Source organism: Pholcus phalangioides, unplaced genomic scaffold (genome assembly GCF_987345545.1).
Source record: "Pholcus phalangioides strain wild (caught in Gottingen) unplaced genomic scaffold, Ppha-v1.0 ptg000003l_1, whole genome shotgun sequence".
NCBI classification, from domain to species: domain Eukaryota; kingdom Metazoa; phylum Arthropoda; class Arachnida; order Araneae; family Pholcidae; genus Pholcus; species Pholcus phalangioides.
The window spans coordinates 889,731-917,069 of record NW_028301596.1 but is presented as its reverse complement, the minus strand read 5'-3'; the positions used below and the strand labels follow the sequence as shown (position 1 = coordinate 917,069).

Genomic DNA, 27,339 nt, shown 5'->3' with positions numbered 1-27,339 from the left:
AATACAGTTTCAAAAGCATATTAAACTTAATTTTTTTTCTTTATTGAAAAAAATATATTACCACAAATTTAGGTTGCATTTCATTTCGTGCATTGTTTTCATCACTTTCTTTTGCATTCTGTTTTGATTTTTTTTTTAAATTTTTAATACTAACATGACATGCTGATTATGTCTACCTAGATAAATTGCATTTCTTGGATATTTTGTTTTCTTCCATTAATTTTATTTCTGATGCATTATGTTATATTTGTTTAAAGGATAAGTTTCTTTGCAATGCCTTGTTTGAAAGAAAAACTATTGTTCTTTCTTTTTTTTCTCTTTTATTTATTATTATGATTTTTCTTTTTTTTTTTAAAAAAAAGCGCTTTTCTGCTGACCACAGGAGAAAACCTTATGCTCTTTTCTTTGTTCTTTCTTTCTTTCTTTCCTATCTTACTCCAGATGGTATACATTCTGGTCCCGAAAGGAGTAAAACTGTTATACAGGTTGAACAAGGTATGATTAGTTCCATGTTCTGCATCTAGTTTTGCTATGTGTGATACGCTTCATGCAGTTAAGAATTTAATTTTTGTCTTTTTTTTGCGCTATGGCATGGTTTTTAATCGTTTGGCTTCGGTTTCTCAAAATTAGCAGCATGTTTTGCATGTGTTATTTGCACTGGGTGTTTGTTAATTTTCCACATTTTTTTTTTCAAACAACACTTTTGGGATTGACAAAATTGATTGCATAAGGAGATGGGAGAGAAAGAAATGTAGTTATAAATTAAATCTTGAACACTGGTGGTTGTTTGGGTATTTTTTTTTTAAATAATGAAGTGTGTATCATACAGATGCCAAGTTATATCTAATGGTTTGAATGTGTATTTCATTTACTATTGATGATTAGAGAAAAATGCTCATCGACAATCTTTTTTTTTTTTTTCCTGAAGGATGATGTTGTACATTTGAGTAATTGATAATTACTTATTTTGCTTCTAATATCTTTTTTTCAAAGATATTTCAATATTCTGATTGTACATGCATTCATAAATGTCAAAGCAATAATTTTGTGCAGACCAAAATTATGTGTTGTACATAAATCGTTTGCTTTCAATATGCTTACATCTTCAAGGCAATATATTACAAGATAATTTACTGAAGTCACCTTAGGTATATTCTCTAGTCTATACTTTATTCCAGCAGCAAATTGAAATTTCTTTGGGGGTTTTTTTCTTTCGATCTTGACATATGTAGTGATGAAAAATTAGTATTTCAACATGTTTGCATGCAGCTTTAGTAAATTAGCTTTCAGCTTGCATGACAACAATGATTAGGCATAAATGAAGCATACCAATATGTATTAGATCAGATCAAATTATTTATCATGTGTAAATATATTGACTTGCATTAGAGTTTGATTCTTTTGGGGGTACAAACTATCCAGATTGAAAAGAAATTGAATTTCTACTCTGTAATTTTCAAAAAATATATAAATATATACCTTTTTCCCTATGAAGGTTTCTTACAATCTAAAGAAATATCAGCAAAAAAATCAATCTAGTTTCTTCAAATTAGTTACATTTGTCATAGAAAATTAATTGTCATAATTTTCTTTATGGTCGTCTGTCTTCACAGACAAAACAAATTTATCAGAATATATGAATCTTTAAAATATATGCATGATAGTATAAATATACATATGTGTAGTAAAATGATTTGAAAATAAATTAGCAATGTATAAAATTTAATTATTTATTCAGTATTTAGTAAACAATTCTTAAAAAGATTCAGGGAAAATATCTCATGTTAATACATCAAGTGTGAAGAAATTTATGGTTTCTTTTATAAACCTTAAGCACTGGAATATACAGGGTGATCCAAAAGCAACCCATGCAAAATATTTTATTATTAAAATGCTATCAAGAAATAAATTAAAAAGCTATATAATTCGAATAAGGCAATATATGTAGATATAACAATGCAGTTTGTTTCAAAATGTTATAACATGTATCCAAATTTTGAGTCTTTTGTGTGAATGAAAGCATGCATTCTTTTTGCCAGGTTTCTGGCCACTTTTCTCAGGCCACTCACCATAGGTGGAGATAGACTTGGAAGTCTTGGGGGGGGGGGGGGGGCCATGATGATGATGATGATGATGATGATGATGATGTCAATTCATATACACATTAGATCAGTCGACTCCACCTTTGACGCTGGGGACCCCCCCCCCCCATATCTCCTCCCATGCCACTCACCTTCTCAATCTTAGACTGAATTTTTTTTAGTTAATCAATGAAACGGCTATTCTTGTGCATTTGTCTTCAGGAGTTCCCACAAGAAATAATCAGATGACAGGTGCAGTGATCTTGGTGGCCACAATCCTTTTGAAATAAGGTGATCATCAAAAAGTGTGTGGAGTAATCCATTGTCTCATCTATATGTATGGCAGGTTACTCCATTCTGTTACAAAAAGCAAAAACGTTCATTTTGTCCAACAGTGCAATGAATTACAAAATAATATCCTTGTCCAGTTTCCCATCCCCGTTTCTTTAAAAGAAATGACCTACTTTCCTATAGCGTGAAATTGAGTACCATACACTGATTTTGATTGAATGCAGAGGCTTTTCATGATAGGCATACAGATTTTTGGTACATTAAATTCTGACGTTTGATCTGATCTGGAGCTTTCAACTCTGAAACAACCTGAATACAACAGGCACTAAACTCTAATTTCTTTAGCGCTCTGTTAACAGTACAACATTTCAGCATTTTGTCCTTCAGTTTGCATATTCTATGTTGGCTCAGTACAGATGGACACCCACTTTACCTGCAGTCTTCAATATTTCCAGTTTCTCAAAAATGAGACACCAATCTGAAGATTGTTGTCGTTCTGGGCACAGAAACAATTGGGAATTCATTTTTGATCACCTCAGTAACAGCTTCATACGAATGAGTTGAAAAATATTGTTTTATCATAAAAATTATTTTCTTCTGGAAAAAAATATCTTGATCATACAACAACAGCCACTGAGAGAGTATCAGTGAGTGTAGAAAATGAAAAATATAAAACGTCTTTCCATCTTGAACAATATAGTGCTGCTGTATATGAAAACCTTTTCATTTAAAATCGGTACAATTTGATGAATTAATTTTTTTATAATCGGTTGCATGACTTTTGGATCACCCTGTACATTTGCCATGGATTATCATTTTTATCAAGAATATTCAGGGTAAATCTGGCCTATTCTGTAAAATGAAAGTGGGTGATAGACAAGCTGAAGTGGATTATGAAACACCCCACCAACCATGTTCTATCTCAAACTGTTTTCAAGTTATGGTGGATAATTGATTATGGGGGAATGTGTGAAGTCTGAAAAACCAGAATTTGTGAAGTTCCTGAAAGACCTATATGCAAACTAAGCACACATTTGGATAGAGCAGAAGAAATGCTATAAGGTGACATCAATTTCATCAAAATATCTGGTTTTAATCATGGCCCCATATCCTTGAGCAGAGCCCCCAGGCTGAGATCGTTTGTGCCCCCGACCACACCTTTACAGTCCCCTCTGATGAATTTATTGTGTGAAAAAACAAAAAACCATGAGAATTATCCTGGGCCCTATCAGCCCTACCCTTGTTGGGGGCCATGGTTTTAATGGTGAGCTCCAATCACTGAAACATTGGCAAAGTTCAAAATTGAAGTGTCGCCAAAAGTTTTAATCACCAATTCTGCAAACACCCTTCTAGCTACAAACGGTCAAATTTGCCAAAAACTTTTCCATTCCACCAGCTTCCGAAAGAGCTTACAATAAACCATACTAGTTTTCTGGAAAACAAGTATGGTTAAGATATGGTATATGGTGTCTAGAAATCTAGTCTTTTGTTTGCAATACATCACTGAAATCAGCGTTTGGCAAAGTAGGTAGTCAATGAAAATTCGGAATTGGCAGCTACAGATTTTGGTGACAGTTTGATTTTGCACAAAAAAATCATATAAGGTAACACTACTTCTATCTACAGAATATCACTATTTAATGGCGAGCTACAAGTGCTGACAGATCGGTGAAGGGAAAGATTGAGTTGTCGCCAAACCTTACTAGAATTACTTCTAGGAATGCAGATTTCAGTGATGTTGTTGGGAATAGTACGAGCTTACGTTTGTAATCCCTCTGGTCACCTCCAGATGGCGAAACTGATCCGTTACATGACTTTTCGCTTGTGTGTCTTCTTTTCCCTTGTATGTATATGTTCATTGGATGCCTATGCGTACGCATTGCAAAAAAATGACTCTATTTTTTTTTCTGAACTAGATGGCCAATTCATTTTATTTTAGACTCTTTCGAAAGCTGGTGGAATGGACGCGTTTTTGGCAAATTTGACCAATTGTGGCTAGAAGAGTGTTTGCAGAATTAGCAATTAAAAATTTAGCCAGATTTTTCAATTTTGAACTTGGCCAATCTTTCAGCGCCTGTTGCTGGCTATTAAATCCAGATGTTTCAATGAAATTAGTGTGCTCCTATAGGATTTGTTTTGTTCTTTTTAAATATGTGCTTTGTTTGTGTGTAGGTCTTTTAGAAACTTCACAAATTTGGTTGTTTTTTTTAAGATTGACACATTTTTTCCCATAACCGATTATCCACCATAACTCAAATGGTTTGAGATAGGACCAGGTTGGTGGGGTTTTCCATGATCCCCCTGGACTCGTCTATCACCCCCTTTAGTTCAGCAGAATAGGTTGGATTCACTTGTATAAATTTTCTAGTAAATGACAAACTATTTAAGAAAACTGATAATAAATTTTTATTTATTATTCTGTTTCAAAGATGCGTCTGCGCTTCAGCAAAAACCTATTGTTTTGATGATTAGAGAGAGCAAAAGCTAAGTTATTTGATGTGACTAAACTAGAAAAATGTCTTTTGTTGAAATTGTGAAACTCTATGACAAATATTACTCAGAGGGTTACAATAATGAGAGCATTGGAAGCTCTATAGCCCAAAATGTTCAATGAATTCAAAAGATAATGTTTACTTGAATTTGAAATCAATGAAATTTCTACTTCTGCTATTCTCTACTATCACCTTACTCAAATAATAATCAGACTTTAACTTAATAAACTCAGATACCCAATGCTGGAAAGCAATTGAAAAACCCATTTGAATCATTTATGCTTTTTTGTACATAGGTATGCACGAGACCTGACTCTTGCATTGGTGAATGGGGCCCTGTGATTTTGGTCACCTCAAAATTAAACCTTCATATTCATTGAATAACCAAACCTCATTTGACATTATTCATAGAGGTCCTATAATGTTTCTGCTTTTCCCAGGGTTCCCCCTTATGTCAAAGTCAGGCCCTGAACATGCAGTGACATGTTTTCCTCTTCTACATATAAAGAAGCCAACCTGAAAATTACCAGATTACTGGACGTGTTCCTGGCTAGTGCAAGACCGAATAATAGTCTACTGTACAGCAGTAATCTTCAACCTTTATATACTTATGCCTGAGCATATGCATGTAATTTTTCCTGTATGCAGCTTGCACAGTTCTATGAATTTATTGTCAATTTCATAATTTGGACATAATTTCATAGTCGTTCCCAAGCATCAGAGAAAATATAACTTGTTTTATTTTATCACACACAATATTGTCTTGCATCTGTATTTTCACGTAAAATGAAAATCCTTTGTAACAATAAAAAACAATAATCACTATCGCGTATAACAATATTGCTCTCTGGTTCTGATGCACTTTTCATAGTGTTATTATATTCCATCTTTTGGAATATTGATGATTTTGAAACTAATAACTCTTTTATAATGAAACGTTTCTCCAGTCCTTGAGTATCACTATATATGCAATTCTCTATATGTACCCAGCAGTTCAAGTCACAAAAGGGATTTTTTACTATCCAGGTATTAGCTCCGGAGGAAATCCTGTAGGAAACATACAGGGATTTCCTCAGAGGTGATCATATTATGTAACTACCAATTTGCACACCTCATCAGAAATAATTTTTTTTATTTATACGTTGAAAAATGAAAACTTTTTTATTTGATTTTCTAGTTACATCTTTTGAGAAGTTGGTGTGTTTTTAGATTTAAAAAAAAAATTGCTTTATGGCTCATGGCATTTCAAAGACATTTAAGGGGTATTTTTCCCTTTAATTTTCTAAAAGTTTTAACGAAGCACATAAATATTATGATACTTTTTCGCAAAACTATTAAATTTAGTGTTTGAAAAACCACCAGCAAAATTTAATTTATATCCATGCAATTTAATTAAGCTTTTGGGCCTTCATCATGTCATTTTTATTTTTGTCTTGCTGTTGGTATAAAGTTGTTGAATAGGCTATGACTTATCTCTTTTGTGGAAAAAAGAAAATATTTTTTTTTTTAGTTTAGAAATTTAAAAGTATTGAAAAAAAAAACATTTTAAACCAAAACTCACTCTATTTTGTTTTTAGATTTAGTAATTTTGAAATTTTAATTTTTAATTTTGAAGCAATTTTGCTCTTCAGTCAGTGCAATTGTTGAGTATTATGTGAAAGGATTTTCACCTTACCTTCTCTTTTCTTTTTCTTGCTGTTTAAAATATTTAGTAAAGATAATTCAGGAGGTAAAACAAGCCAGAACTGTGCAGACCAAATAGAATAAAATTTTAGAGTCAAGATCATCAATAAAAAAAAGGATCTGAAGCAAAGGTTTCCAATGTAAAAGCTCTCATGGAACTCTTGACGATTATGAGGCTATTTGGCAGAACCCTTGTGACTGTTCCAGAGAACCAAAATTAATTTTGAATATTTTTCTAATCTACAGGGTTTCCCTTGAAGTTGCGTAAGTTTGATAGTTCAAGGCAACTCGCTCTTGGCAATGTCTTTTTTAAAAATCAATCTCTTTTTGCATCTTGAATGGGAATGTCTCAAAATAAAAATTCTATACCCAACTTTGCTTGTTTCATTGTTCATAGAGCTTGAAACAAAAAAAATATTTATAGTGTCTTACTGTTGAATGGAGTTGGAACCACAACTTGTTCAAAAATTGAATGTTAAAAAAATCCAACTAATTTTAGCATTGAACAAAAGAATGATTTGAAGAAAAAAAAATTGCAGTGCAATGCCTTTTTATCAATTCTTTCATGGTTAAAATGTCACAAATTATTGACTGACCAAGTAGGGAGAGGAAACTACTGTATCACTGTTCTTTGAGCATCCAAATTTTCTGAATGTGTTCAAATACCCTGCTTTCTTTAAAATCCAAAATAATGAACAATGACAAGAATTTTTTTTTTTTATCAACACTCTAGGTCAGGGAATTTTTAAAGATTGCGGAACCCCCAAAAACGCTCTCGTAGAACCCAGGGTTCCATGAAATACAAGTTGGAAATCTATGATCTAAAGATAGGAGGGAGGTCCTCTTGATAAGTTTCACCAAGAATATAAAGTATAAAAAAAAGCAGTAACTAGAAGATATTGAAGTGAAAATCCTTCTATAAAAACATTTCATATATTTTACTTGAATTCACCTATTACCAAAATAGTTGAAATATATTTAGATATTTTCAAATGGTTAAATGAAAACCAGATCCTTTCCACAGAGTTACTTTGTTTGAGAATTTTTTTATATTCCATTCACTGTTAAATTTATAAAGTTTGAAAAATTTTATGTCCACTAGATTATATCGCATGTTCTGTTATTTTTTTAGAACCTTCAATCTCTTTGCATCTTTATACGTTTAACAGTAAATGGAACCTTTTATTGTAAAGAAGAGTATCATGTCTGCATATTTTATTGTAAAGGTTTCATTTTTTGGTTTTTACAAGTTCCAGTACCAGTCAGTTTCCAATTTTTTTTTCAATAGTTTACGTGTATGCAAGCATTGTTAATCAATTTTTAGTGACAGGCAGACTAAAAATTAATTGCTAATTTAGTTCAATGAATATATCGAATCTCAGAGAAATCTTCGTATTAACATGCATTCTTCTATTCATATTCATCATTATTTTTTTTATATTATGATTTTTATTGTTATGTATGCAAGTTAATGTATTAACTTGTGTTCACATTCATGGTTATTTTCTTTTATATTATGTATTTTTACTGTGATTGTGTTATTGTTAATATAAGGCAGCTATAACGTAATATCTTATATAATGTAACTTTTTATCTGAAAAATTAATGACGGGGATCAAAGGTTCTCAACCAGGGATCATATGCCTTCCTTGTGGCCCTAAGATGTCTAAGCGGGGTCCCAGATACCTTTGAGAAAACATATATGTGAAGCATTCAAGTGAAATACAGCAAAAAAAAGGCTACCACTTTTATAGTCGGTAAAACTACTTGTAGAAACAAACTTCGCTCCATGAGAGACTTACAGGTATCTGTCATGGGGTATGATCCACCTTATTTATAAAATTATTGTTCGCTATAAATGTACTCAAATATAAACTTAATGAATAAACCCCTCCTGTGGATGTTAGAGACTCTGGTTATGACAGGGCTGTGCACATGCACAAAAAAAATTTCAAAAAGGAGGGTCCATTTGGATTAAAAAAGGTCAACGTACTCTGTGATATATCACCAGTTTCATTTGTCAACACCCCAATCTAAGATTACATCAGAGTTGATTGATAATTTTAATAGAAATAAAAATTTAATGGTGTATTTAATCTTGTGCAAATACAAAGGCAGCAGCAGGCAAAATGCCTGTAAAAAAAAATATGAATTTCAGATATAGCTAAAATACAAAAATCCAAAATAAGAGCAATTAGCATGAAAAAACAAATACACACTAAAGTAAAACTAATAATGATTACGATTGCATATACTACACTGCCCATAAAAAATTAAGATTGTCTTATCCAAGAATGTATATACTTGTAGTTTCTCGATTCATCCCATTACAAACATCACATTTATTTTAAAGTGTGTCAATTGTGGTAGAATTCACAACTCCTGAGGGGCAAGTTATTCCATTTATTCACAAACCTGTTAGAGGAAAATTCCACAACCTGGAATCCTTTCAAAACCATGGTCCATCCTATCCGTTCTGTTGCAAATTTTAAAAACTTCAAATGTATCCTCGACACCTGCGATCTTCCAGTGTAAACATATTCAAAAAATCGAGTTTCTCTTCATAGTTCAAGCCCCATGTACCAACAAGAGCAACAAGTGGCTTCTCTCTGCAGCCCCGTCAACCAAGTCTATGTTCCTCTGTAGATATGGTCTCCAAAAGGTCTCCACATACTGGACTGGCATACTCCAGTCCAGGATAAACTAACCTCCTGAAAAGTGAAAGGATCACTTTAGGAGAACCTGAAAACTCCTTTTTAAGAAAGAAACCAAGCATTCTATTAGCTCTTTTTATCACCTGAACAATGCTCAGAAAACCTAAACTGCTTGACAATGAAAATTCTTAAATCAGTTTTTCTATTTGGATTTAATAATATTTACTGTGGAATAATATTACCCTTTAACTTGTAAGCAAAACGGGGTTGTGTGAACCAAAAAGAGTGGCCAGTGCTGTAGCTCATGGTCCATTTATTTACCTATACTGCGATCATAGGCTGGATCATATCCCTGAGATTCCCAACTACCCCATCAGCTTCACATCTGGGAATTTTCTAACAATCCCATCGATACCCTGATGAAGTTCATTGGTGAAAAGTTTAAAAACATGGGGCCAAGGACACTTCCTTGAGGGATTTCACTTGTCACCTCTGTCCAATCGACAAATTTCTTATTAATAATAGCATGCTCTGACCCATTTCGCAACCACAATTTTATCCAGTTCAACATTTGCCCCCAACACCAGTCTCATGTAAATGCTTTAAGTGTTTGCCTCGTTAGACCGAATCGAATGCCTTTTGGAAATGAAGATAGAAATGTAGATTTGTAAATCATGTTTAAAATATTAATGTAATATTATAATTTAATATTATAATTTAATATTATAATATTTAATATTAAATATTATATTTAAAGAATAATCATTGATTTATTAATATGAAATAAGAATGGTTTTGTTATGTATTTTCAGTTTATGCTTAAATTCTTAATTCATTTTAGTTTTTGATCATCAATTTTCTTCTGCAACTCTATGGTATATACACCTCGTATTTGCTATTTCGTGACCTGCAGCATTTAATATTATGAGGACCTGTGCATATATTTTAAGTGAGATTTTATGATAACAGATGATCCATTTGATGTGGGTATAAAAGAAAATTTTAAGAGCTAAATAAGTAAATATTTGAATTAGTAATCTGTAATATTGATTATATATCATCTGTGATATTGCAGATTACCCATATATATGGTTTTTTAGTTTTATCTCTGGTTCTCGTACAATATTTAATTCTTTTGAAAGGTCTTATTAGTTACAATCACCTGTAACTGTAAAAGAAAGTCATGCAGAGCACTGCAATCAAGAAAGCTAATTTTCTTTAATCTTGGTGTCAATTTAAAGTTCTAAGAAAATTTAATGCTTTCCTATTGCATAGGAAAAGGGTATTGATTGAAAAAGGAGATTTGAAAATTCAATAATCGTTCCTTTAATAAGGGTTTGATGTTTAGTGACAGAAAGTGCATGTAAAATAACACTTCTTTGAGTCTTCAAGAATAGGCACTTTTATAATAACACTTTGACATTTACTTTTTCATATGATTTTACTGTCTTTCTATAAACTAAATTCAGTTTTACATACACATAATTATATGTATGATAATTTCTTGAAGTAAAATTTAGTCAATACACTTATATTCAAAATGTAGGGTTTAGGATAGGTTGTAATATTAGTAAGTACTGCAGTGAAGTTCTTTGAGCAGTTAAAATTGTTTGACCTGTAAAATTTCATTTATTTGTATAATTTTAAAGCACAAATTCAAATTTTGAATCAGTTTACTTTTTTTTATATTCTAAGTGGCTTCTAAATAAAGTTGGGATATAATTTAACCTAATGTGTATTTTAAATTCTAGTCTTATTTTTTTTTAATATTTTTAATGTTTGAAAAGAATTGCTTGGTTCATTTGAATTTCACAACCTCTTACTTAAAATATTGCTATATGTATATAGAATAAATCAAGAGGCTGTAAGTTCAATAACATTCAATGATGTGAATCTCATTGCAATCATTTTTAAGTAAGTGTTCTTGCATGTGCATGCAGTTTTTGGGAATGTTTTTTTTTTGCATGTGTGTGGAAAGTGAAAATAAATGAGAATGTATATAGTTGACTATAGAGTATGAAAATTGAGAAGTGCATTGTAATGCTTTCAAAACAAAAATGATTAAAAAAAATCAGAGCTTTTTATGACGTAATTGAAAATACTTGGGTTTTTTATGTAATACTTCTGCTTTATCGCTGCAGATATGAATATTTTTTCTATGCATTTTATTGCTCACAAAGGATGTAGATTTAGTCATCAATAGATTGCTGCTAAAAGAATTTGTATTCTTTGGTAAAAGCATCATCCACAGAATTATATTTCAGAATATCCACTCTTTCATAAAGTCAAGGCTTAGAGTGATCTGTTCATTCACTTTACCAAAAAATATATGTATAGTGAAACCTGTGTATTAACAATACTGTCTATAACAATATTTCTTTTTAGTCTCTGCTAAATTCCTATTCAATAGGAAATATTGAAAATTCCCAAACTGTCTACACCAATAACCTGTCTATAACAATAACCTTTTTAGGTCCCTACAGCATCGTTATAGATAGGTACATAGTATTGGAATATTCTGTACATAAAAACTTTATTTTCACATTATTTGGCTAATTTAAGTAAATCAGCTAACTAGTTGATTCATGTACATATTTTCCAAAAAGTTTCTTTTTATTGATGTTATTTTTATGGCAAGCAGCTATGTGTTAATGAATAATTGTTGAACCTCTTTGTTTAAATTATTTATCTTTGACAGTTCTGGGCAAATTGCAAAGAAATCTAAGCGGCACAAAAAAAAATTTCCGAGAGAAAAAGTTCCAAAATAAATCTGCTTTTGACTTTTTTTCGTGACATACTGACCCTTCTTTCATGTTGGCAGATATGCTGCTATAAATTCAAAACATTTTGTACTGCTCTCAGTCTGCAATTTAGTAACTACATGAAGAACATTTTTTACTTGCCAATACCAATTTTTTAGTTGCCATGGTTACCTGGCACCTCGGATTTGTCCAGCCCTGACCTTTGCACTTATACCTATTAGAAAAAAAATAATTTCAATAGACTAACAGCAATCGCATGCGAGATAAGGGTCTGTGGAATGAAGTCGGGCAACTTATTTTTTGAGCTGGGGTATAGCTTAAACAGGTTGTATAGAACTTCCCATAATGGACACTCCCTAATAACGAACATATCCCATTAACTTTTTTTTAATTACATCCACAGGCTTTAATGTATTTTACTATTTATGGGTGGACACTCCTCACTATTGGACAAAATTTTGTCTCAAGGTGTTATCAAATGTTCCTCTGTATCGTCAATTTATCATATAAATTGGAGCTTTTGAGAGTTCCCGGGACACCTTGGCAACAAATTGATATTAGTGCCTAAAATTTTTCAAAGTAAAATGTTATACTTCTACTGAAATATAAGAATCTGAAGACAGTACACAATTCATGTCAGTATTGTCCACCAACATGGGAAGCAGTCACTGTAAAGGTAAAAAAATTTCCTTGCACTGTCCTATTGAGGATGCAAGTGTTAGAAAAAATTTGGCTTGTGCCTAATTTTTTTTCTAATTTCTCAAGTCTTGATATGAATATAGATTGAGTGCAATAAGAAATTTTTGAAGTCATTGTAATGCATTCAAAGATTTTATGAACAAAAGGTGATCTGGGGACACTATCGAAACATTTGTTTTGTCGTATTCATGACGATTTCATTGAAATGCATATTTCAAAATAACAAATGTTTAGCCGATTTAATTTACTTGATATTTTAACATATTTAATTAACCAGAATATGAACTAAATTCATATTCTGGTTATATTTTCATAACGCTAAACCCCATTCAGCGTTATGGGGGCATAATTTCTATTTACAGTCTTTTGTGAAATCTGTAATATTTTTTTTCACCCACTCATCACCAAAACGTCACTGATGACAACAAAATACAAATAATTGATGAAGAATAAATTCTTATTTTAATAAATTTTAACAAGAAAATCTTGAACACTTTATCTCTCAAGTGATTTCATGTTTTTTTTATTGGTGTGCAATATGTAGACCTCTAAAATCCTGGGTACAAAATTTTATGATTTTTGAGACATAATTGTGTGTAATTCTCCACTGATTGGTCTGGAATCAAATTTCCTTTTACTTTTTAGTAACTCTGGTTGTACCTCTTTTTTATATATATATGATTTTATGGGGACACTGGAACTGTGCATTTTAATTCTTCTCTATGATCTCTTTGCAATTTTTTTTTGTAAATCAAAAAAATTCTGTTTATCTTCAAATTGATAGCCGCAGTGAAACCTCTTTGTACCACACCCCACCCCTGGGGAGACCCATTTGGTCCTCACCCATGGGATTTCCTGGTCCTCATAATACAAATCCCTCACAATGCTCTCAGAGCTTCCCTTTGAAATTATAGCAAGAGAATAAAGAAAATGGCTACTTCTACTAGGAATGGAATTTTTTTTCTTTGTTTTGTTCAGAATTGTGCTTGTTTTGTGTTCTTGCTAGTGTTACCATCTGTGTTTTTACAAGCAAAGCAAGATGACTGTAAAAGAGGAGTTGCTATTAACTGAATTTGAAAGGGAAAATTATATATAGCATAGAAATGCTGATTTTTATGGACGAAATTCAGTTGTTAAGTAGTTTTTAATCCTGGTGCACTTGTGTCCTTTTTGAGCACTTGTATATTTGATCCAAATAAGCAGAGATCTCTCCACTTCATCATAATTTGTGAAGTGTTGCTATTTCCTTTGTTAAGTCATCACTAGGGCTCAGATTTTTATGACCTAAAAATCTTGAAAACATTCAAGCATTTATGGCCTAAAAAAATGAAAATATGACCTTATAATTTCACCATTATTTCATCTCTTCTTTTTCAGTTATTGCTTCTTATTTAAGTTAAATTGATGAATGTTTTGTTTATTTTCTACCTTTTTAATTAAAGTTCTCTCACTAAATTCAAATGAAAAATACACCTACCTTATGCACAATAGCCGTTCTTTAGTAAGTTCTAGAATCCCACTAAATATATTATGAGATGCAGTTTCACGTGTTTGGAAAAAACTGCTATTCAGTTTCTGCTACGAAATATTTGAGGAAACTACTTTGCAAAGGTTTTGTAATAGTTTGGGAAAAATTACCACATGTGGCAATATTTTAAGAAAGGCTGTCATAAAGCAGGCATTAGTTTCTGCAATCTCCTTGATTCTTTTCTCAAGTGAAATTTCATTGTTGCTGCTTATTAAATTGGTTTTATGCTGGAACTTCCAGAGTATTTTGTTAAAAATATATAAGTGGTACCATTGTTCCTTCTTTTAAACTGGGAACAATTCCAGTCTAACGTCACTGGGCAATTTCCTACCGTTTTACCCCCCTTTTAGAAGTGAGTTGCGCTGGAAGTGTGATATGCATACTAAACCGTCTACGTGTATATCTAGTGTTGTACATGAGGTTATAGTGCTGCCATATTTATTTCAAATTGTGAATGAAGCGTAATGCTTGAACGTTTGTACAGTTGCAGGCAGGCTCACAACTAGGCAAGGGTGTCTGGTGCACTGACTGCTGAACAAGAATGGCACCAAGTTTGCTGTTCGTTCAAAATTATGAGGAGTGGGCATCAAAATGAGTACAAAATTTGGATGACAGTGCCAATTTTTGTTTTTGGTTGTTGCCCTGGTTGCCGCTGTGGTGGTCGAGTGGTCATAATGACAGGCTTGCATCGCGAGGATTGGACCTCAAACCCCACCGGTGCCACAGTGGTGGTCAGCTGAAGTTGGTTTTCTGTGGCTCCCAACTTCGAGGAGTGAATGTGAGCCGATCTCCCAGTTAAAAAGTCTCGCCAAAGAGAGCAACAGGCCTACAACGCTACAAATATTCAATCATTACACTGCATTCACAATATGAAGTATAGACGGCAGCACTGAAAAGTCACACAACACTAGATGCACTCTCAGACTATCAAGTGCTCATACTTTGTTCCATATTTTAAATTAAAGATGGTAAATGCTTAAATTTCCCATGGTATGAAAGTGTCATGGTGAAGGTCTGCCTGCTCTCTATAGAGAGATAGAGAGGCATTTTTAAATGGGCGACCGGCTGTGATTTATGACTGAAAATTGGAAAACTGCTGAAAACCAATTTCAGTCTTTAGTGAGACTGAAATTGGGGGAATTATAAATTTCTGGATCTGATCGTAGGGTACAACTACACTTTCTTTGAGTGGTCTCTCTGTAATTTTTTTTTTAGGTAGTTCTTCATGGTTTCTTTCTTTTTCCCCTTAATATCTGTGGCCATAGCTGCACTAGTGTTTCCGAGAAAAAATCAGAACTTTTAGAACATACCATGTATGTAGTGTTTGAGAATGGGGGTACGCTAATGATCAAAATTTAGGAACAAAAAAAAATTATTGAAAAACTGTGGGAATGATATAACAATTGGATATGTGCTGAATCCACTCCTGTCTGCAATACTTGCTGATATCCAGTTTAAACATAAAACCATTTAAGCTGCTTATGAATGGCCCTGCTGGTGGAAGGTTCCACCTGAAATCGCTATCTCCTAATTGGGAAATCTTGTTCTCAAAAAATTGCACAATCACTCATGTTATTGAATGTATCAAAAAGACATCTTTTTTGTTCACAGCTTGCAGTCTTGAAGCAGAAAATCTAGTTTAAATTGCTAATGCTATACAGCATAGGCTATATTCTGATTAGTCTCCAACACCATCATTCAGTGTTTCTCAAACTTTCCTTGAGTGGAGATTATGATTTTATGAATCAAATAACTTTGGTTGCTTCTAACCACTACATAGATACACATCAATATCCCAGACGTGGCAACTTCGGCAATACTCCTAAAAACTGTAATGCACATGTTGAGAACCACTACCATAATTATTGTTTTTCCCTGACCTTTAACAACTTTTCTGCCATTTCTTGTTTGCCTTTTTATTGCCATTTCTTTTGCTTTGATTACCTTATTCACTGTCGTGGCATAGGGACAGTACAATATCAATTGAATTCCTCCTCCCGATTCTCAGCATGAGGCCCATGCCCTAAAGGGAGCAATATGATTTTGAAAAGGGCAATTTAATTTTTTGAGCGGGAGCAATCAGAATCATTAAAAATTCCTATTTAATGAAAACATTTCCTAAATTAATGAAACGTTCATATTCAGTGGAAAACAATTTCAGATTTAATGAAAATTCATGTTTAATGAAAAAAATGATCTCAGAATCAATAAAATTCTCCAATAATATGGGGCTCCCCATATTTAACTTGAAATCCTGGGACCCCCCCCCCCCCCGTTAAGACGTCACTGTGTGAATAGAGATACCATACAGTGTATGACTTGTTGCCAATGTTCAACTTGGAAATTTTTTTTTGGCCCACGCCAGCTCCAAAGTTGAGAACCCCTACTTCAGAACAGGTTAATAGTCTCTTTTAGGCTTCCCCCACATGGATAAGAGACCCCTTTTTAAATAATTAAAACTACAGAGTAAAATCTCCCTTAACAGGTGCTCCCTTTTACTGGACGTTTCCTGATAATGGACGCTTTTACATTTACTCCCTCAGGATATTTTGCTATCCATCAGTGGATGGTCCCATCGATATCTGTTATCGGGAGGTTGCACCTTATACATAGGTGCTGGAACCTGGGGGGGCTGAGGCTGTTTGAGCCACCCTAATAAATTTTATGAGTGGATTGAGCTCCTTCCAATAGTTAATGAACATACAGTTCAATGCATTACTCCTCCTGCATAAGGATTTGAGTCGCCCTGTTTCTATACAAGGACAACTGGCAACTTTCATCCCCTTCTCAATGTTTTCTTCATTTCTGTGTCTGTATTGTACACTTCATGGAAAGGGAATGGAAGTAAGTAGGACTTACTTTTGGACGGGGTTGGAGAAGAATATAGGCAAATTTGAGGTTAGAGGGAAGCACAGATAATTTCTCCAAGGAAATTTTGAGTGTAACCTTCAAAAAGCATTTCAAATTCACAAAAATTGATTGAAACAGCCTTTAAAGATCTTTTTTCAATGCTTTAACTTACAAATCTGTTTTCAATTTCGATTATCATGTCCCTCCCCACCACCACGTGTCCCTTGAAAGGGGGTGGGTGCATCAGTATTTTACAAGATTCTTAGGTGGGGCATGGCAAAAAAATGGTTTGGAACTACTGCTTTCACTATAATGTCATCCCTTACACTCTTCATAATTTTATGGAAATCAGATGGCCCAACCTTCAAAATTTTCATGTTTTTTACCATTCAAGAATTTTGTCCCGTGCTGAATTCAGTTTCTCATCAGCCAAAGTCATGGTTTTCATCTTCTTGCACACACAAAAAAGTGTGTTTAGCAAATTCATCCATTTTACATGAAATGCTCAAAAAATTTTTAAAGGGGAAATTTGAATATTTCTGGAAAATTATTCCAGTGGGGATAAAAAACACTTACTTTATTAAATTGCGAGCATGACCAGGCTCTGTTGCTTGCACAATATAAGCTCATTGTCCCAGAGGTGGTGGCAGAATTATTTCCAACTGGATTACTGGCAAGAATAAAAAAAAAAGTGTATATGTCATTGGAGGGGTAGGGATGAGCATGTGCGGTTACAAAAAAAAATATATATATACACTGCTGGCCACCCAAATTGCAACACCAAGAAAGACAAGAGATATCGCAACAATATTTATTTTGTAGATAACATGTTGACCAAGCATCAAATGATTAAATTTATAGACTTCTGTGAAGTGTGGTTCCTGCCAAAATCAGTAACCAGAGTAGCCGCCATTGTTGGAGATCACCGCTGCCACACGCCTCGGCATTGATTCAAAGAGACTTCGGATGTGTTCTTGGGGTACAGCAGACCAAGCAGCTTCCACGCGTTGCCAAAGTTGATCTGGTGTGGCAGCTGGGGATGTAATCTGGGTCAATCGTTGAGCAACCATGGACCACATGTTTTCTATCGGCGAAAGATCCGGAGAGCGAGCTGGCCAGGGAAGCAATTCAATCTGGCGATTGACGAAGAACCTTTGGACAATGCGTGCCACGTGTGGTCGCGCATTATCCTGTTGAAATATGGCTGTGGGCAAGCCCTGAAAGTAAGGAAGGACAACTGGCTCCAACACCTTGGAGATGTAGCGCTGGCTTTTTAAAGTACCGGCAATGCGTACTAGAGGAGTGCGAGAGTGATATCCAATACCGCCCCATACCATAATACCCGGTGCAGGACCAGTGTGGCGGTGCATAACGCAGCTGTTCAGCATCCTCTCTCCACGGTGTCTCCAGACTCGAATCCGACCATCGTGGTGTTACAGACAGAAGCGTGACTCGTCAGTAAAGACAATTTCATTCCATTGTGCCGTCCATATCCTTCTTTCATCGCACCATTGGCAGCGGAGACGTCTGTGGTTCTGCGTCAAGGGTAGACGAAGCAATGGACGTCTTGCGGACAGACCACTCTGCTGTAAACGGCATCGAATGGTACGCGCAGACACTGGATGATGCGGTACAGACTGAATGTGCTGTGCTATGGTTCGTGATGTGGCTGAGCGATCCGTCACTGCCATACGCACAATACGCCTGTCATCACGTTAAGTGGTGCACTGAGGTGGATGCGATCGAACACGTCTGTCCATCGTACCCTCCTGCATCCAACGATCACATATCCGCATTACAGTTGTTTGGTTTCGTCCAACACGACTACCGATTTCCCTGAAAGATAATCCACAATCTCGGTAGGCCACTATCCTTCCTCTGTCGAACTCAGATACTTGATCAAAAGATGATCGCTGTTTTCTACGAGGCATAATTGATCGTTTTTTTGAAAAAACCACAAGAAAAACACAATTGCCGTACTTCAAATCGTCGAAATCTCCAAGCCTTAAATAGCGCTTTGCAGTGGCGCCACAGGCGCGCGTGATGTGCGTCTGCGCTAAAATTCTAATCATTTGCATATCTCACCTCCGCTAATGCATGTTGTAAATTTCATATTATTTGCATGCTTCCTTCAGGGTGTTGCATTTACGGTGGCCAGCAGTGTATATACATATGTAAAAGATAAAGAAATAAAATAGCTGGGCTGGAGTTACAGTAAAATTCTGAAGAGTATCTCATGACAACCCAGTTTTGAACCCCGTTGGCACATAGTAGTTGGTTTTCTGTGGATTTCCAGCTTTGAGGCATGAATGCAAACCAGTCTCCAATTTAAAAAAGTGTCTCTATGGAGAGCAGATAGACCTATAACATACTGGTATAACACAAAAATTCACACAGTTATCTTTACTTCAAGATATGGAAGCCAAATGACAGCACCAGCCAAAACATGAAATAAGTGCAATTCTGATAACAAATATGTTTGGACCACAGAGAACATGTTCCAGCATGTCCCAATTCATTAGAAATTCCATAAAGGAATGTGCAGAAGGTGCATGTGTGGTTAATAAGAATAAGTAATTTTGAAGATGATTATAGTAGAGCTTGCGAGTTCCAGCAAAATGCCATAAATGTCGTTTTTTTTTTTGCCTCTTTTCTGATTTTTTGGTGAAAATGCCTTTTTTTTAATTTTCCTGCCATTAATGCCTATTTAGCATATTTTTAAGTTCATTAGTGAATTTCTGAGGCCATAATCTGTAAAACTTAAATATTTTGAGCATTTAGAATTGTAATTTTTAAAATGTTAACTCTCTCAGTACTAGTTATCATCAGAAACCCCCTCCCTTCCGGCCCCATTTAAATGCAAATAAGTGATCTGCAAGATGGGGAACTTGGTTTTTGCCATACATTAACATTGCTTTGACTGAGTGATATTAGAAGTGGATCATTTTGTATCAGATGAAATGCAGCCCATGTTAGAAAAGCAAAGGCAAATTAGAAATTATTTTCTCCACATGTTTCACATAAAAATTTCTCGTTCAGGCATTGGACTGTATTGTATATGTAAAGTCTAACTGATTATGACTGTCCTAAGCGGTCATCAGTTGATGTCATGGCTCACACAAGGTGGGGTAGGAGCATTTCTCTGTCTCACTCCATGTTATTTTGATTTTTTTTCACACCATAAACGCATTGCAAACATCAATGGCTATTTATTTTATACGTACAATATTTAATATTCAACTAAATTGACCAGAGTCACCATCAGGGAGTGTCGGGCACAGGGTCAAGTCCTGCATATGTGGCAATATATAAAAAAAAGTTAAATTTTTTTTATAGTTGAACAAGGTAGCTATGATCACACATTCCAAATTATATAACAAGTAATAAACGAGAATTATTGGCAACTCGAACGAGCCCCATAGATCATTTTCTCTATGGCCTCCATGTCTGGTAATGGTGGCCCTAGAATATTGACCTAATCCCGAGAGTCTATTTACATTTCATTTTGGGCTTAAAATCAATTTAACATGGATAATAATGCAGTTGTTACAAACTAAAATTAAAACAGTTGATGGATTAAGTGCAACCAATTTTTCAGCTAGTTTCTGGACACTTAATACCATAGTTTTTAGTTATTTTTTCTTCCTTCCATAAATTATAAATGTCTTTTTTAGTGCCTATTTTAAGCATTTTCAGTGCTCTTTTGGCCTGCCTATTTCGACCATTTTTAGTGCCTAAACTTCTGGACCATAATGACTAGTGTTAAAATTTAATCTTTTAGCGGGACTTTATTATGTTGGCAGGCACACATGTGGTAGATAATTTGACAACAGAATCTATATCCATTAGAGGAATGCCCACCAGCGTGAGAACATCCATAAAAATCAAAATTTTTGATAGTTAGTTTAATAGTTATATCATATGTACAAAGTTATTCTTTTTTCTTTTTTTAAAAGAATAGAGGAAAGGAGGGGGGGGGGAATATACATGCAAATTGTAAAGATGTTGCTCCATCGTGTAATCATGTCGCGAGGCAATCATCTGCTGCATAGATCTGCACAAAATTTACTGGGATACAACAAATGGTTCTCCCGGTTTCTTCTCTGGGGTGGCAGGGGCATGGCCATTTTGCAGGCTGATTCCTAGAAGGGCCGGGGCATGTTTCTTGGCTCCATTCTGGCTGGCTGGTTGGTTGGACGTGCTGTGGGATGATGGAGTGAGATGAGAGTGACTGGACTGCAGAACTCAGGTGAGTGTTGGTGCTGAATCTCCACTTCAGCTCACCCATCTTTCTGGGTAAAAGCGCAGTAAGTCACACAGATAATGATAGGCCTGAGTTATTGTCTGTCTTTGTTGTATCCATTAGACAAAGTGTCACTTTATTTAGGAAAGAGACTTCCTGGATACTATGCAGAGTTGAACTTCTGAAAGAAAAGTTAGTTATGCCCTCCAGGAGATGAACTCAGGTCCTCTTGCCATCTGGGCAAGCATATTAACTATACATCAGGAGACACAACTTCCCTTTTTCTGTAACATGCATAATAGTGTAATGTATTGAGTAGAGATACTACAGCCTTTCTTAACTGCCGCTGTGGTGCTCAAGTGGTCATAGTGATGGACTCTCATCGTGAGGGCCAGGGTTCAAACCCCACTGTTGCCACAGTGGTCGGCTGAAGTGGTGGTGGCACAACACAGACACGCACATTCCAACATATACCAATTCATTAGAAGTTCCACAAAGGAATGTGGACGAGGTGCATGTATGGTTTAGTAGTAGTAGCCTTTCTTTACTACAGCAATAGTCGTTCCAGGTGGCAACAGTGTAGAGAGAGATGGGGCAATAGTAAGTGCAGAAAGAGCATTGCCAATAGGTGGCGCTTTCTCAGTATGCCCTCACAAAGTTTCCCTTCATGCTCAAGACAAGTATGGAAGTATGCCATGACTCTCTAGAGAGAAAGATTTCCAACCCAACTTGATCAGTAATAAATTGCTGTATAATGATATGACCTGAGTTAGTGTGTGTGTTAAAGTAATAGTAATACAGAGGGAGATGTTTTCTCGGCCTACAAAATATTTAGGAAAGAAACTTTCTGTATATTATGTCAACATAAAATTCGGAAAGCAATGCTAGTTGTCTCTTCTGGGCACTGACTATTTGCATATTTGTACCGTAAGTATGATGAGCATGTTGAGTATATAGGAATAATTTCCCCGGTATTTGCAAAAGCTGTGTCTCTATTGTTTATTAGTAAGCATGCTTGTGTGTGTGTGTGTGCGCGCGCGCCTGGCCTGCCTGCCTGGATAGTAAAAAGTCCCAGGTTCGATTCCCAAGAAAGACAACCAACTTTACTTTTCAAAATTTGCCTTGGCATAGTATTCAGAAGGTCTCTTTCATAGTTATGTTGTATTCTGAGAAAAAAAACTATATAAATACATTACTGTATTTAGAGAGAGAAAGATTTCATTTGATCATAGGGATTCATTCGATTGTGACTAACAGGGTAAACTCTTAAATCATTTATATTAGATCTCTGGGGGGGGGGGGGATTGGAGGCAACTTGTTGAATTGGATAGGATCATGGTTGTGAGATTGGTCACAAAGGGTTATGGTGAATGGGGAATTTTCTGATTGGTTAGGTGTCGAAAGTCCCTCAAGGAAGTGTCCTTGAGCCCATACCTTTTCACTTTTTATTGATAAACTTGATCAGGGCATCAATGAGATTGTGAGGTATTGGTTTTTTGGGGATATTTGACATCCATATTTTTTATGGACATAATTTTTGTCACCTCTCTAGGCAATTTTGCCTGTTGTGACCTTTGTATTTGATTGATTTCATGCTAAAAATTCAGACAAATTTTGTCCTTGTATATTCACATCTGTTGTGATCTGGGAATGGTATGATAAGTAATACCTAACTGCACGAGGACGTACCCGATTGGTGAAAAATTTTAATAACCTGAATAAAGTGATGTATAATAAACTCCTCTTTTTAAAAAAAAAAATTGTGTTTGCTCATCGCATTATGCCTATTTTCACATATTTTGGTAGATAGGAAATTTTTATTCATTAAATTAATTAAGAGGTATTTAATCAAATATAAGCATGTGTTAAAACATTAAGATGATCTATAAATGTATACATCATGCTAATGTGTTCTGAAAAAGAAATGTACGTTAACATTGGGAAGACAATCAATAAAAATGCAGTGATGCTTCAAATTACAAGCTTAATCAAAGAGCCCAGTGCAAGAACCAAACGGTTCCACTTTATTTTTCACTAGATATAATACCCTTCCCTGCTTGAGTTTTCCCCATAAACTGGCAGCATTAAAAAAGTAACAAACCATTGTAAAGACATATACATGTCTGAAACATGTTGTTGAGGAACAAAGGTAACCAAAATAAACATTCCAAAAGTCATTGTTGAGGCCCAGAAACCATTTTTGCCCAGCTCTGAAGGTTTTTTAAAGTAGCCTATCGTTCAAGTCAGGTGCTGTGTGGTATATATATGCTAAATTTGGTGAAGATCAGTCTAAAATTAAAGATTTGTAGAGAGAACATACATAGACAGACACAATCAATTTTATATATATAGATTTAGTGAAGCAGCCAAGTTGATGTGAATAATATTCAAAAGTTGTTATGATGGTCCTAAATTTTTTTTTATAATTTTATTTGACAAAAATACAGAACAAAACAAATGCATAGATTAGAAATATTCACTTTGACTCTCCAAGGAACTGAGGCTGTGTTTCCCAAAATGGGCAATTTCACCTACTGGGGGCAATGAAATAATCCAAAGGGGTGATAGAAGTTACAGGTGTAACATGGGCTCTTATGGATTGTTCGGAGGTGATGAAAAGAAAAAAATTTCAAGAAGGGGGAAGGGATGAAAACTATGGACTAAAGTGTCCTTCGAATAGTTCTACAAAAAATAATCTATTTTCTGTTGGCACATGGCAATCGTCGTTCATTTCATAAGAATCAGTTAATTTGTTATTAATCTCTTTTCTTTTTTAAACTATAAAGTAACACAAAATGAATTAGTTAATAGCATTTACATTATATCTTATTAGTGTAATCAGTATTACATGTACATTTCCCTTTTTTCAATATATTAAGTTTTAAATATCTCGTGCATGAAAATACCAAAAAAAAATAGAAAAAGAGACATGTTTACACTGTGCAGTGGTTGTAAAGATTAACCTCAATATGCATGCACAAAATGGATAAGGAGCTATTCAGAAATGCCCTTTAAGTTCCTATCAAGTATGTTCCTTCAGGTTATAAGTTCTAGCTACTACAATACATTAAAATCAGGTACTCAATATAGTGAGTAAATGAAGATGGGTATTCTAGTGATAAAAAAGTGATATGATGAAGAACCGTAACTCGCCAAGAAAAAAAAAATTCCTTCTGAACCATTCCGAAATCCTAAATAGCAATGTTGAAAGAATCTGTAAGCAAGCCTGTAGTGAAAGATGGGTGGGAAGGGAGCAGGCTCAAGTAGCTTCTGCTTGAAATGTTAGGTAGATCTTTGACATGATGAGAGTGAACATTGGACTCATTGTGTATATTGTACGAAGAGTTTTAATGGTAATTTCCTAAAAAGAGTTCTTTCACCTAAAGTGACTTCTTAAGCAGAGTGGGGTGATGCATTACCAAGAGTTTAACTAACATTAGAACCCCATAGAGGATGATTTGGGATGTCCAAAAATTGACCCAGGTAAGTGGAGTGGCATGTTACCCAGGTGAAGCGCTAACAAGGTTTAATTGTACAGTATCATGAGAATAATTAAAGTTTGGCTGAAAAAGTCAAATACACTACACATTGCGGTTCAGCAATTATACTGTTGATTTTGACAAGCATCAAGCTGTTGTGTATTGATTGTAGTTTTTCCTCGTGTCTTTTGATTCTCATTATTTGCTTGTAACTTGAGGCATTCTAGGGAACGTTGTTTACTTATTACTTGGATTATTTTCCAGTTGAAGACATAGGCGGAGATAGACTTGGAAGTCTGGGGGCACAGTCATTATTGCTGGGGGGCACAATGATGATGTCAATTCATATATACATTAGATCGGTCGACTTTACCTTTGACGCTGGAGGGCATTGCCCCCCATGCCCCCGTATCTCCGCCCATGGTTGAAGAATGTTTAAGGTACAAACTCAAATATAGATAGATTTAGTATAAGAGAGAGGCTTCATAATTTATATTTGGTCTTAACCCTTTGCTTTCATGAATATTGCTGAAAAATGCATTTTTGCTCATGAAATATATACTTGTGTTTTGTTTGAATAGACTACTGTTAGAAACAACTGAATAGAAAATGTATATCTGCAAAATACTAATGATATTTGTTTTCATTTCCATCCCAACTTGATTGGTAGTAAATTGCTACACTGCAATATGACCGGTGTCGGTATGCAATAAAGTAGTAGTAGTGATATTTTAAACCCTACTCATTTAAGCATAAACCTCAAGTTTTATTATACAGCTTGAATCATACAGTTTTATGGACTCCTGCTTTACTGTACCTGTGCCTCATAAGCATTTCTTTAGGGAAATTCGTACATGCAGGACTGTTTTTTTATAGACTAACTAGTTATAATACCCGGTGCTGCCCAGGTTTTTAACTACTGAGGAGGATTGAAAAAGTAACAAACTATTACAAAAGGATAGACTATTTTATACATATAATACTGGTGGCATTAAAGAAGTGACAAATCATTGCAAAGGCATATACATATCCAAAACACATTGTTAGGGAACCACTGTAAGTATTCCAAAAGTGATTGTTGTGTGTGTGTGTGTGTGTGAGAGAGGCCCTAGAACCATCGTTGCTCAACAGTGTTTCACCATTTTCGGGCATTTGCCCTGCTCTGGCACTTTTAAAGTAGCCTATCGTTCAAACTAGGCTCTGTTTGGTATATATGAAAATTTGGCAACGATCGATCTAAAATTGTAGATTTGTATACATATACACAGACAGCAAATCAATTTTATATGTATTTTTTTTGTCCCAAATAATATACCATTTCTTTAAATGTCTTCCCCATTTATGAACTTTTGATTTCATGAGCATATAGTTAAAGTCTGTATGAGTTCATAAAAACAAGCTTTGACTGTATCAATGGTATATTCATAATTCTGTGCAAACTTCTGTACATTGATTTCATTATCAGAATAATGTGAATAATATAAAGGTTTAGTAATGTTGATTAGTAATGTTGAAAATGAAAATCAATGCATCTTGTGTCATCATAATTCTTTGCCACTCAAGGTACCGATGTATTGGCTTTCCCTGTTTGAGCATGAGAGCAAAAAGGTTAATTAATATGTAAAATTTTGACGGTGAATGAATTTTTAAAAAATATCTATTTAGTGATTTCATTATCATTTTCACTCGACTCATTCTGGGAAAGAAAATCATATTCACAATAGCAGAATGCATGATCAAATGAGAAATTTAGTTTAATGTGATCAACTGTACTGTTATAAAGGTCTTATAGTGACTTTTGACTTGACAAAAATTTCATTATTATTTCTTCCGTAAAAATCTTTTTTTTTAATGATCTTTTGTGAGCATGTTCATTTAAGAAAATGCGTCTGCGCTATTTGGTTTCTGTTTTTTTTTTTTTTTTTTTTTTGTTCAAATGGTAGCTCTTTATGTGTTGCACCATCTATGTTGCACTTGCACTTTGTGTGGTGGGTGTTCTTTTTTCCTTTATGTACATTTGTGAATCATTTTCTTCTGAATGTGCTTGCATTGTAAGATTCTGACTTTGTTAGCCTTTATTTATAGCAAAAACTATTCATGCATATATATTAGCAGACTGACTTATTTCAGTATGTTTTTTGTTGTTGTTATCGTTATTCACGTGGTCTTCAGCTTATAACTAGAGCTCTGTTGCCGCAATAATGACTTGAATTTTCTTGCCAACTTTTACCAAAACGTCTCAAGAGGTTTCATAAAATCATGTGTTTTGTTGAATAATTCTTTTTATAGTAATACCGATGACCAAAGTTGGTATATAATTCAGTTTATTTTCAATTTTATATTTGAGCTGAGATTTTTCTATGGTTTTTTTGTTTTGGTATATAAAACTTATTTTCTGCTCGTTTCGATATATGTTTTCTATATCAGTAATTGCATGTGATATAACTGATTGCAATCAAGATTTTCTTAATTTTAAAACTGATATTAAGACACTCTACAGATAGTTATAGCTATAATGAAGTATGTGTGTGGAATTGTTTTCAGTAGTATCTATAAACTGCATTTAAAAAAAATGAG

The 27,339-nt window shown here is 34.4% G+C and overlaps 1 protein-coding gene across 5 annotated transcripts in view; it reads left to right on the top strand.

Annotated features, from left to right (window-relative positions):
* CaMKII (Calcium/calmodulin-dependent protein kinase II) overlaps positions 1-27,339 on the top strand; it is a 159,281-nt gene that overhangs the window by 111,227 nt on the left and 20,715 nt on the right. For 3 of the 5 annotated variants that reach the window (XM_089242209.1, XM_089242195.1, XM_089242207.1), the window contains one exon: positions 442-495. The exons of the other annotated variants lie outside the window; for them this stretch is intronic. In XM_089242209.1, the coding sequence (XP_089098335.1) occupies positions 442-495 (54 nt within the window). The remainder of the gene's footprint in view (positions 1-441; positions 496-27,339) is intronic. 5 annotated transcript variants of the gene reach the window in all.